At 44.2% G+C, this 13633-nt stretch overlaps 1 protein-coding gene across 3 annotated transcripts in view; it reads right to left on the bottom strand.

The window, feature by feature from the left end:
- Nucleotides 1-13179, bottom strand: part of Plod2 (procollagen-lysine,2-oxoglutarate 5-dioxygenase 2) — a 71749-nt gene extending 58570 nt beyond the window's left edge. For all 3 annotated transcript variants that reach the window (XM_036192752.1, XM_036192753.1, XM_036192754.1), the window contains exon 1: nt 12819-13179. In XM_036192752.1, the coding sequence (XP_036048645.1) occupies nt 12819-12927 (109 nt within the window). In that variant the 5' untranslated portion in view covers nt 12928-13179. The remainder of the gene's footprint in view (nt 1-12818) is intronic.
- Nucleotides 13180-13633: the final 454 nt, after the last annotated feature.

Below are 13633 nucleotides of genomic sequence, written 5' to 3'. Positions count from 1 at the left end.
AAAAAAATGACACACAGACTTATTAATTATGAAAGCTCAGCCTATAGCCTAGTCTTGTTTCTAAGTAGCTCTTATAACTTAAATTAACCCTTGTCTTTTAATCTATGTTCTATGATGTGGCTTGGTTACCTTTACTCTGTACTGCCCATCCTGCTTCTTCAACATCTGGCTAGAAACTCTGCCTTTCTTCTTTCTAGATCTTTCTCTGTCCCCAGAAGTTCCCCTAAACTCTTCTTGTCTAGCTATTGGCCACTCAGTTCTTTATTAAATCAATCACAGTGAAACATCTTCATGCAGTGTAAAGGAATATTCTGCAACATTATGGTTATATCTTTCTAGGACCTGTGCCTAGAGCAGGGACACAAAGTGTCAAAGAGCAGAGGCATGGAACAACAGCACACTGCATCCCTCCCCCCAAAACCTCCCTGCAGCCCTATGTCCCGTGGGAAGCTCTGGGGTGTCTCTGTCCGTCTGTCAATCTGTCTGTCTGTGTGTCTGCATAACTGCCTGTCCCTCTCTCCTTCCTCCTCTTCTCTCCCTTCCCTCCTCCTCTCCCCTCTTCCTTCTTTCTCTCCCCACCAAGGAAAGAAAAATGGATTTCAGGTAAAATTCCCTGATTCTGAAAACCTAACATGATTTGACTTTTCTGAAATCCCATAAGCAGGAGAGATCTGACTCTGCAGCCTAGAGCACATGGAGAAAGCTGTGAGGGAGTTCAGGGACAGAGAAATGGATCTGATCTAGCAGACCTCCTTGAGAAGGGATTTCTGAGAAACAGCAGCAAAGATGAATTCAGAGTTCAGAATGAATACAGCTTCAGATCATGTATTTAAGGCCCTTACCTGCCTGAGCCCTTTCATAACTGCTGCATACAGTTTACTGAAGACTAGAACAGCAGAGGTGGCAGGGGAGTGGCGGGAACGAGTCTGAGTACCCGGACTAATCAGAGGAGCCTGAGGGACTCAGGAGGGGACAGGTGACTCATAGATTCATGATCACAGCTTCCAAGGAAATCTGGGCTTAGAAAGAAAAAAAATACATCAAAAACCTGAGGAAATATTTAAGTTTTGAAACTGAGTACATAATCAGAATCATCAAAAAGACAGCATCTACTACACTGTACTATTTATCATTTATTTCCTTTGAGTCCCTAGGAAAATACTGTTTGACAACTTAGCTGTTAAAACCCACTGAAATCCTGTATTTCTCCCATTATCTGAACATAAGAGTAATTCCACTGTTTTAGGTTCCACCTTAAAAATGCTAACTAGATTTATATGTCTTAAAATTGCACAAATATAATAGCACAAATTGGGCAATTTCTATTTGTAGGCATGCTTCTTTTACAGGTATTATCATATTTAATATCCAAATAATTGCCTAGGTAGCAACATTACTATTAGAGAATTATAATTCAAAGAGGTTAAGAAGCTTGTATGCCTCTACCTGCTAATGTGTGTGTGATACCTTAAGTCTCTGTTTTCATTCAAAGGCTTTATTCTCTTAACTATTGCCCGACACATTGTTTCCACATCATCTATCTCTCACAGTTACTATGTGAGCAGTTTGTAAGCCTTTGGCTTTCAAATGCATCATGTATCCCGTATCAGAGACAACATCATAGGTACTTCTAACTTGCAGTTTGGGGTCTATCAGAGTTCTGTGTTTAACCTTCTATGGCTGTTCTCAGAAAGCAGGCACACTCTTCTCTATTCCTTCTACATTTCTCTTAGTATTTCAAAAGAAAGTAATACCATCCTTAAACTCATTGTAATGTTAAACAGAATGAAAGTGGAATTCATACAGCTATTCAGGTCATTCACAGCAGAGCACTTACAATTCAATTCATCATCAGATGCAACAAGAGACATGTGAATCATCACCCTGTCCATGGAACATCCATGTACAGTAGATAATTATCTACACTTCTCCATCTCTACTAAGCTGATTTCCTGCAAATAAGCATGTGTGTGTGTGTGTGTGTGTGTGTGTGTGTGTGTGTGTGTGTGTACTGCCAGAGTCCACCCACAGGAAACCACAAGCTGAATGCATGATGGTCTAGCAAGAACAGCTGGAACAGTCCATCCAATATAGTCCATATAAAATGCCATGGTATCAATTAGCATAACCTAGATAAACTCCTACATTGAAACTGTTCAAGGCATATTTCTGCTTTGGACAGAATTAAAGGTTCTACTTAGTAATCAAAATACCTCCAATGCCAGTGCCTATCAATGGCTTCTGATTAACACTTTTATTAATTGTCTTCACCCTTTCAGATCACATACTTTGTAATTTTCTTCCACACTTAAAAGCAATTTCTCTGCCTCTCCTATATCACCTCTTCACATGAGTATTTTTCAAAAGGTTTTTCTAAAACTCAAATATACTCTTCAATTAATTCACATGTGGGTGATTATGACTACTGAGAAAAATTCATGTACACCTATGAGGAATTTGTTTCCTTTCACTTTCAGTGTTAGGGACTGAACACAGGTCCTTGAACATGACAGTCAAACACTCTTAACACTGAGCTGCTCACATAGGTCATAAGAATTCAAGCCTGGTTATATGAAAGAAAATGCATTATCAGTGATGGCTTTTTCTTAGCTTGTGCATGTTTTAAAACATTCATACTTCAGCCAGGGGCATCTAATCCCATCCACGTCATCATAAGCCACACAAACACCTTAGTCAGATAACTGAGCCATTAACTGTTTTACATGATGAGCTTAGCTATTTAGGACTGACACCCTGTAGGGGAAAATGCTTTGCACTTGAAGAACATAAAAACATCAAATACATAATACTTAGAAATATAAAGATGAGTTAACTGGTGGCTGGGGAGACGGCTCAATAGATGAAGGGCTTGCCCCCACACTTGAGGACCAGAATTTGGATACTCAGCATCCATTAAAAACTGAGTGCATATGGTGTGTTATTCATTCCAAGATTATAATCCCAAGGAAAAAATAAACTTATTTTAATAATAATAATCCTGAAGGAAGTCAGGGAAGTCCTAGGGGCAAGCTAACCAGCTAAAGTACTAGAGCACTGGGTTCAGGGAGAGATCTCAATGAATAAAGTGCAGAGGGACCTAGGATGACACCCTGCCTCAATCTCTGCATACACACACACACACACACACACACACACACACACACACACATACATGCTCATGTGTATCCACATTCACATGCACCCACATATGTGGAAATGTGCATGCACACCTATACATAAAAGAGTTTAGCATTTTAATAATTTAGATGTTTCTTTAATATACTGGGACAAATAATTACTAAGGTTTATCTGCTTACTCAACAAATCATAGTTTATTCCCCAGTACTCAAGACTTTTGCAATTTGAGAGTATCACAACAAAATGTACACTTGTTTCTTCCAGCTGTTTGAACTTCTCCCTTTCATTTACCTAAAGTCATTTTGGAGAGTTGGTAGTTTAGTTCACTGGTAGAGCGCTTGCCTAGCAAGAGCAAAACCCTAAGTTTGGTCTTTAACTGTGGGAGGTTGGTGTGATCCTTTTGGAAACAGCAGATAAAATAGTCCCAAAAAAAGAAAGAAAAGAAGAAGGAATCTGCCTAGGATTATCAGTAAGACTGTACCACTCACTAGATAACATTCTGCTCTGGACGTGCAAACAAGAAGAACAAGAACTGCTGAGAGAGCAATCCAGTAACACATCAGAGAAGGCATGCTCCGTGTCACTCCATTCTGAAGGCTGAAGGGTGATCTCTGTAGCTAACAGCACATGCAAACATGCACGTGCATTCGTGGGCACAGGGACACAGGCAAGCACACACACACACACACACACACACACACACACACACACACACACAAGCATGCACACACTCCTGTGCTTTTCTTCTATAAAGTGATTTCTTTTGAATGTATGATTCTAGCTCATTAAATACCATCATATTTTAAAACTACAGGACAAATCTTTTTCAGTAACAAACTAAGAGCACCAATTTTCAAATAGTATACTCTACATAGGCTGGCTTTTAACCATTCCATGGTTACCAGCAACATCTTTATTAATTTATACATTTTTAAATAGGAAGGAAGCAACAGAATATACAGTTTTTTTAAAAAAGCTTTACAATATTTAAATGTACTGGATTCTCTGATTCCTCTGAGAAGACAGAAATAGCTTCATATAAACACTGGACTGTTTTCCTCTCTCATGAAATATGTGGAGCATTTTAAAATGTAAATTTAATTCTAGTTATTGTTGGCATTGTTATCTTACCCCTAAATCAAAAGCTCATCGAGAAAAAAGGCACCTCAAGTTTCCATCAAACCCCATGTGAGATAGGACAACTAAGAGCAAACACAAATTTCACAACACCAGACCACTGTGGACCTGTTCTCCTTGGCCTAATAAGACAATAGTGAAGTTTCCCAAGGCCTCTTTTCTGCTTCTGGCAGTACATGGTTTCTGCCACCCATCCTACATTTAGAATTCAAGAAGTATCAAGTATCAGGGATGGAAAGATCATACACTGCAAATCAAGTTTGCTGGGGGACGTGAGGGCTCAGGCTGCAGAATGAAGGGCTCTCAGATCCCTGCCTCCTGGCGCCAGCTGTCTACTCTTTTCCCCAGGATTCATCCTAAGGGCTCTTTGATTTCTTCAGCTCTCCATAGGAATTATTTCCCTATCATGATTCCTACAACTGCAGTGTGCAAACGAACTGGATCTATGGTGGGTTTGTTTGTGTCATTTTTCTCCTTCCCTCCACACAAAGCACAAAACAAGTCATTCAATAAACATTTGAGCCCTGAAATACTGTCATACCTGGAGTATTAAACAATGAGAACTATGGCACTGTTAGCTACCAGCAGAAAATATTATTAGGGGAAAAATAGTTTAGCTACTTAAATTAGTCGTAAACCATAGAATCACAAGAGCCATTGCAAATCACTACTCAAAGCCAAGAATTTCAGCAGGACGAGTTAGTTTACCAGCTCCACTGGAAGACCACACATCCAAGAATATTGAGGCAGCACAAACTAGCCTCGAAGGGTTTTTTAAAAAGGACACAGTTGGGTGGGTAGGGAAGGGGGTTTCACCTGGGAGGAGTTGGTGGAGGAGGTATGATCAAACATTCACAGATTCAACACTCAAAGAACTAGTAAAGAAAGAGGGGACAAAGGGGGCCTCATACATGTACAATAAATAAGGAAATGAATAAAAGCACAAAATCTTCCTCCTAGTGAAGAAAACAGAATGCTAAATGGGTAGGGTTATGCTAACATGTGGCCAAGAGGTTACAAATCTGACCATCCATGAGCTCTTGTCTACCTTGAATGTCAGTCACAGAGCCTTGGAAAAGAGCCTCCTGTGAAATACTGTGCTGGGGAAAACTAGGAGACAAAGAAGTAGCCAAACAAAAGTTAGGCAGGGGTTTCCAGAACCCAGGAGTGTGCCAGGAGCATGAGGCTCTAAGGACGCCGAGATCAGAAAACACTAAGGACTCTGTCTGCTACATGGGTCTGTTCATTTCTTTGCTTTGGTGATTTTCCAGATTCGAGTTTGGTTTTGTTTTGCCCGTGGTTACCTAGTAAAGTCACTGTTAAAAAATTCCAACCTTGTCTAAACTAAACTGAGAAGAAAAAGAGAACTGTCCTCTAGAAGTGGCCAGCAGGAATTAGTAGGGCCTGGATGAGCAGCCCATTCTGGTCACAGCCACAGTGCCAGCTGGCAGCCAGGAAATACCAACATGGCTGGAATGGGAGCTGGGACCTCTGAAGACAAGAGGCCTCAGAGCTGGCCTGGGCAGGACTGGAAAATCCCAAACAAACAACCATTCCGCCCTGGGCACAAGGGCTTGCAAGACTTCCTGGGAGAGTGGGTTAGCCAGGTCATTTGGGTTTTCAAAGATGTGATTTAAATTCTCTATTTGCAGAATTTTTCAAAACAAAATATCTGCGGGTGTTTACCATACTTATAGAACCAAGAAGGAGAGTTTTTAAATGCTTGAGGAACTGTCTGAGACTCGATCTAGACCACCAAAAATAGGAGGCATGCATGGTGACACAGGATTGTATCCCAGCACTAAGGAGACAGAGGCAAGAGGACCAGCAGTTTACTAAGCGAGATGTGGCCGTTAAAAAAAGGGAAAAGTACCTAATAACTGGCTCACCTCTGTGCAACAGGTATTAAGTAATGAGCACCCTAAAATCCTATATAAACTATGGCGCCAAGCTAACTAAGCCGAAGTCAGTTGGCAGAGATGTGCCTGGACTCTAGAGAAAAGGAGGATGGCTTCTGGTGTGCCCCTTCCAACCAATGATGCTCCAGCATCAGGACCTTAGTGAACGCTTGGGTCCACGCACTTCTTCCACTTATGGCTAAGCCTGCAGGAGAGTCAACCATGCTGTGCACTGTTCGGTTACAGGAAAGAAAGGTACCCAACAGGAAACAAGCAGGACCGATTGTCGGGCAAAGAGTTTATTGGAGAACAGGACTGGACACTGGGGTGAAAGGGAAGTTTCAGCCGGCCCAGAAAGAGCAGCGTTCATTATTTTAAGGTCCCTGGAGAGACAACTGGGAGAGGGGAGGTGCTGTACCCAAGAAAATAGGCCCAAGGTCAGCTGACATCACCCAGTTGGACTCAGGGAAACCCTTTCTTGTATTTCTGGCTGAGGGAAATGAAATGTTTACAAGGTCACAGGGGCAGTCCAGCATAAGGGTCATCTGTGCAACAATGTCTATAGTTGGATGTCATGAGTCAGTTTTGTTGTCTGCAACACCCCTGCAGTCCAAGTTATGTGGAAATGCCAGGTGGTAAGGAGAGCCATTAGCTTGTAGGAGAGCTGTGAAGGAGAGACCAGTGAGAGTGGAGGCTTCATCTGTGGAGATCTAAGATGCAGTACTTACCTGTCAGCCCTCCCTGGCGGTTCCAGTATAGGAATGAGAAAATGCCGTGGCGGTGTGAGAGGGTTTGTGACTTCGCCCATATTTAATATCTCATGTGTATCTTAGTGTCTGGGACAGTAAGGGTAAGAGCATAAGAACTGTCTGTGCTGAGGTGGATGTGATGGTTCACACTATAACCCCAGAGGCTGAGGCAGGAGGAATACGTTTGAAGCCAGGCTGAGCTATACAGTCAGGCCCTCCTCCTCTTCAAAACACAAAAATCACATATTTGAAAGCTCATTTATTTAAAAAAACAAAACAAAAAACTTCACCTGTCTGTGTGGAACATAACCATAATATTGAAATCAAGTGAAAAGCCTCTTTCACACTGCTTTTTGAAGAAACCTTAAAACTGAACAGCAGATGGAGGAGTCCTCAGCAACATTTGACAAGGCAGCCCTAAAGCAAGTAAGTTAACATAATGAAAAGATGGCTTATGCATCCAACAATAAGCTAAACGATACTAAAATCAATAAATAATCAAGACAACAAATGAGATGTAATTTTAAGTCTGGCCTACTTAAGAAACTCACGCCCCAGTTTAACAGAAACACCTCCTGACAAGCCCACATTTGGGCCCACATATGACTGGATGTTAACTAAAAGTCACCACTGGGACTGTTGATAGTGATAATCATGGTCTGTAGGTTGCATGAACATTTAAAATGTGGTGGTTGGTTGGTCTGTTTTCATCTCTGGTGAAGACTCTTCCGTACAGCTGTCCTTCGGAACAGAAATCCACAGGCAGAAGGGAAGGCCACTCCAGGGCAAGAGCTCTCCCTGTCCTGGCAATGCCGGGAGTGTCCCTGTCACTCAGAAACTTGCAAACACTCGGGTATTCTTTGAGAAGTGGCAATCAAAAAGAGCAGTGAAAGGGAAGGCGATCTCAGGGTTGGCCACTCTGGAAATGATGAATAAAGACTGCCCATGGCCTCCTTACAGACATCTCACTGGCGGGACAACAGACTAGACATTAAGTGTTAAGTTCCGCTAGCAGTGTAGAAGTACTACACAGGCCTAAGAAACTGACTCACCATAGGTCACTCTGCACATAAGCACATCTCCTTCAAGAAGTCTAAGAAAACTCCTATGTTAACAGGAATGCAACATTCTTGCTATTTTGAGGAAACTGTTGCAAGTCGTGGACACAGCTAAGTGCATAATTGCTCTGGATTGAATGAATCTTTTTAAATAAGGATATTCATAATGTTATAGAAAGGAAATCTCGTCTGCATGAAAATAACATATCTCCAATCTAAGTGAAGTTATCCTGAATGAAAAATATTAAAACTTACATGACGCTATTGTCTTTTAAGTTGTAATTCTTTACATAAACGGTAACTTATCTGAAGTTACATTTTGAAATTATGAAGTGTTGCAAGTATGAAAAGGATCCTTGTGAGGAGTTAGCAGGGTAATAATTTAACAGCTCCACTGAATGTCAGCCATGTCAGCAATTGCCTAACAAACCAAGCTTTCAGTACAGTGACACTGCCCATATTCTACTACTCTGAGTAACTGTTTGGGGCTAACTACAATCTCAATAGCTTTGGAAGTCACCCTTGTATAGTGTGTTCACAGAGAAAAAAAAGGTAAAATACACACAAAAAAACAGTTCAAGTCACTTGAAAATACACCACGTTCTCTGTTCAGCCTGATTTACTGGTACAGTTACAGGAGACTAAAAATTCTGAATGACAACTGTACTAATCATTTCACTCAAAGAACTAAGCCAAAGAGAATCACCAACATCCATGAATAAATTTCTAGAATATAAATAACCCTAAAGAAAAATGCATCTCCTTTCCATCTGGCCAAAGCAAAGTTGTTTGGTTTCTGACTACATAAACAGTATGTACGCCAAAGTATATATACAGTTAAGATTCAAGTACTGTATTTCAAAAACTGTAGAAATCACTGGCAACATCTAAAATGAAAACCAGACCTCTGCCATGCCCAGAGCCAGCTGCTACTGTCCCAAATGTGGCTCTTTCCAAGAGAGGAGCAATCAACATGTGTTACAGCTTCAATGAGAATGTCATCTCCTACGGCAAGGACCAGCATAGGGCAAGACAGTGAACATTTTAGACTGCGTACTCAATTCCATCTGTGTGGAACTACTCAACTCTGCCTGGGAACGCTAATGCCACCACAGACAATCTGCCAGCACATGAATGTGACTGCAGCCAATACAGCCTCCAGTTCATAAAGTTTTCACATGCCACGATATATTACTTTCCTTCTGATCTTTTCTATCCATTCAACAATGTGAAGTCTGTTTGCTGGAAGGTCATACAAAGACACATAGCCAAGTTTCACCTTATGGATTCAGCCTATGGTTTGTAGTCTATCCCTTGGCTGAGGGGCAAATTGGCCTTCAGTCTTGCACATATAGCAGTATCTACATAACCTACGAACAGCATGCTTTTCCTGTTAATTCCTGTTAACAGAAGACCCACCAACAGTGACTTGGAAACAAGGTCCTGGCTGACAGGGACACGGTTACAGTGCTCAGTCTTGGTAGCAAGGGTAACTGAGGGAGAAAAAATGCCCGGCCAAGTCAGGTGAAGGCCTGGGAAAAACAAACAAACAACAACAACAACAAAAACAGCTACTAACCTCACTGGCAGCATACTACTTTTCACAATTCTTAAAGGAGACCTTCAGCTTAACAAAATAAATGGTGAATCTCTTTGTGGTAAAAGGACCAGGCCTGCATTCTGAAGAATGTAATCTATAAGTCATTAAATCATAAACACAAAGCAAAACAGGTTTGAGCTGCATAAACCAACCATATTAAAAAGTTATAAAAGAAAAGCAAAAATGGAAGACAGCAAAGAGAGGAATTTCCTATGTCCTAGACCTCCTGGGAGAGCTACAGAGAAGACAGACAGACAGACAGACAGACAGAGGAAGTACAGAGGAGTTTCCCTTCTTCCCTCCCCACAGCCTCTCCAGGGACTTGCTTTCCCTCCTCCACCCTGTAAATTGCTGGTTTGCATCAGCAGATAGGAACAAGCCTTTTCTGTCTTCCTCAATCCTCAAATGCACTATAGCAAATAAAATCATTGAAAAATACTAGTCTTAACAGAAATGTTTGAAACCAATTCCTTCGATTTTGCTTCAAACTTGGTCCTTGCCCAATTTAGTGCTTAACACAGTCAGGGTGCCTCAAAAAGCACACACTAGTCTGGATCCAGGTCTAGCATCCAGACTGCAGAGGCTTGGCAGGAACTTACTCCCCTCCTCTCATCTAGAAGGCATGGAGTACAGAAAGAAGCATGGACACATGAACTGGACTGAAGAGCTCCGCCTGGGAAAACTCCAAGAGAAATAATCTGACAAATGTTTCGAGGACAAATGAGTACAAACAATGCTTTTAACTGAAATCTTGTCTACATTCTCTCTTGGTCTGGAATACAGGGGCGGCCAAAAGGCACTTAGGGCAGCAGACCTTTCAGTTGCTGTAACAAGTAGGACATTCCCAACTGTTGAGCACACATCGCAAAGCAGGAAAGATATTCCAAAAGCACATTCACTGTAACAGTAGAAAATTCTTAGAAAAAAATTGCTTTCCAAAAAAATCCTGCCAGGCAAGGGGTGAAGACCTGTAGTCCCTGCTACTCAGGAAGCTGTTGTGAGAGGATCACAGGAGCCCAGGAGTTCCAGAAAAACTCTCAAAAATAAATGAAAGGGCAGAGGAGCAGCAACTATCCTCCTGATAGCATTATGCCATGTTGCCTCTAGGACACCTATTTAACTTGCACAGACTCTCCAGTGTGGACCATTTGCCTTTCAAGAGACTGACCTTTTGCCGTTTTGAAGATTTCTTTTGTTCTCACATCCACAGCTGAGTGCTACGGGGCAACTAGTGGGTAGAGGTCAAGGACACTGCTAATGTTGCAATGCATAGAACAGCCACCAAGAGCAAAGGGGTATGGCTCAAATTATCGATAGATAATTGTTGTTGAGTGACTGATAGATAACAGATGTGGAGTGAATCCATTCCTTCTGTGTGGGAGGGTGTGCCTTGGGAAGGTATGAAGACAATCTCAGGAGTCATTCCTCAGGTACTAGCCACCTTCTGTTTGACCCAGGGTCTCTCATTAGCATGTATCTTCAACAGGCAGGCTACACTAGCTGGCCAGCCTGTCAGCTCCAAGGATCTGCCTAGGTCTGCCTATGATCTCACCGTCAATGGGATTACAAGCACAGGCCACCACACCCAACTTTAGAGTGGACCTAGAGATCCAAACTCCGGACCCTCACACTTTCAGGACAAGTATTTTACCAACCCAGCCATCTCCCCAGCTCTGAATACATTTTTTACTGACTAGCTGGGACACACTGACAAATGATGGGGTCAGAGGTGATTGCTACTCTTCCCGAAGACCTACTAATCTAGACAACTTACACCTTAAAGATTATTTCCATATCTATGTAGTAATTTTCAGGTGTACTTCCTCAGGGATAAAAATTAACCACAGCTGATAAATCTGACCAAACAATGTGTCTTCTGCACTTATTAGCTTATCACGGAACACGTAAAACCATCTTCCTATGTATGTCACCAGACTGGTTACTGCTCTGCTGGCTCCATCTGTACACACTAACATTTCCAACCTTGAGCTCCTAACTGAACTCTGTGCCCACCTACCACAGGCACCAAGTCTCAGATGTCAACCCTGGATTTTATATGGAAAACATTCCTATCTGAAATTCCCTTTCTCTGATGTTACAATCCATAAAACATTTAACATCTGATTCCATGAAATTTAAAAGATTTCACAGGGAAGGAGTTGATTTTTGACGACAAATTTAAAGGTAGCAGTCTGGTATGGATGTCCTCTGTAAAAAAGTGAGAGGTGGCATCCAAGTGCCATAAAACACAAGGAATTCTGGGGCCAAACTCTGAAATCAACAAGTCCTCGAGGTTACTTTATTTATTAATAAAAGCTTATTTGGGTGTCTTAACAAAGAAAAAATTTCAAGGTAAGTTTTTACACTTTATGTCTCTGTTTGCATTTATTTGTGTGGTTCTCAAGTGTCATGCTGAAAGAAATGCTTTTGAAGTGTGATTAAATTTAGCTCAAATTCAGAATAATCATACGGGTTTAGATTTCCCTGTGACTGATAGAATAAAGGCATACATTTCTGCAGCCAACAAAGCAAGCAGTGTTCCACAGAACCAGAGGCTGTTAAGCGCTTAAGTTTCATGAACTGCCCGAAGAAGACGACAAAACCATGGGTACACAGATCAGTTGAACTGGTGCCAAATGTCACCGTCTGAACTGGAATCCCGAGGTAGAAATGCTTGCTCCTGGGCTTAGGTTCCAGCAGAAAAGGATCCAACTAGGTACTGAAGAAGGCAAAATTATCGCATCCACCCACTAACGGTACAACAGGTCATTTAAACCCAAGGCTCAGTTCCAGGGAGTTGAGCCCGGGGCCCCAAAGTGGAAACCGCTGAAAAGAACTCCCCTGCGCGATAAAGCGCAGCAAGTCTTATTCAGACAAATAGGCGGCGGTGCTCTCCCCTGGCTGAACCCAGAAAGTTTTGTTCACACGAACTTGCCTCCAACTACTAGATTTAGTTCAGCTTCCGAACACGGGCCAGGGCCAGGGCTCGGGGACGCCTGACTCTGCGTCCCAAAGTGGACCAGGAGGAGTAGGTGGGCGCGCGGTGGGTCCGCCCGCAGCCTGGTCCCGAGCGCGGTTTAGGGGCAGAGGCAGGCTGGCGGGTGCTTCCCGGGGCGCTGCAAAGACTGTCGCCGTCCATCAGAAAGCCTGGAGCGCCCGCGGTTAGGTCCCGGAGCGGAAAGAAAAGATGCCCAGTGCCCGCCACACCCGCCCGTGGAAGCCGGCGTGCGGAGCTCACCTGCAGGGATGCGCGAGGGCGTCTCCTCCGCCACGCCCAGGCCGGCCACCCAGGAGAGCAGGGCGAGCACCGGCAGCAGCCGGCCGGGCCTCGCTCCGCCGCCCCCCATTCGCCCCTGCGCCCGGGAGCCCGAGGCCTGCGGCGGCGGCGGCGACTTCTCGCGAGACGCGGAGACCCCGGAGAGCGCTGGGACGGACCCGGGCCCGGGGCGGCAGCCGCGAGCGGGCTACGCGGATCGTGCCGAGTGCGCGGACGCCGAAGCGGGCGGGGAGGACAGGACGGAACGGACTAACGCGGAGCTAGAGCGCACGGAGCGGACGAGCGGAGCGGCGGCGAGGGCTGCGCGGGTTTAAGAGCGGCCCCGGAGGGCGGGCGGGCGGGGCCGGGGGCGGGGCGCTGCTCCTGGACCCCGCGTCCCGGGCCGTCGAGGCTGAGCCCCCACCCTTGAGTCGCCTACGCCTACGTGCACCGCCTCACGACCGGACTCCTCCGAGCGCCTTTGCTGTCAGTGCGCCCCTCTTCCCTCTCCCCGCGTTCCAAAAGCTTCCACGGAGCGCCCTGCCCAGCCCTCCTCCACGGAACCGGGCGCTCCCGGAGGTGAGTGGTGACCACGGGGGCTTCAGCCTGCTTGGCTGAGCAGGCTCTTGTCACACTCCCCGCCACCGGGATGGGGATCCATCCCAGGACACTGTTGCTTCTGAGCTGAGCCATCCCGGTGTCAGAGAAGGCGGTGCTTTTGGTTTTATTCTGTAAACAGTAACTTTTCATTGTACGAGGAACATTTCTGCGGCTGCTGACGCCAGGAGAGCCGTAGA

The sequence above is a fragment of the Onychomys torridus genome, chromosome 7 (genome assembly GCF_903995425.1).
Source record: "Onychomys torridus chromosome 7, mOncTor1.1, whole genome shotgun sequence".
Lineage (NCBI taxonomy): Eukaryota > Metazoa > Chordata > Mammalia > Rodentia > Cricetidae > Onychomys > Onychomys torridus.
Note: the sequence above shows the minus strand (reverse complement) of the source record. Positions and strands in the feature narration are given on the sequence as shown.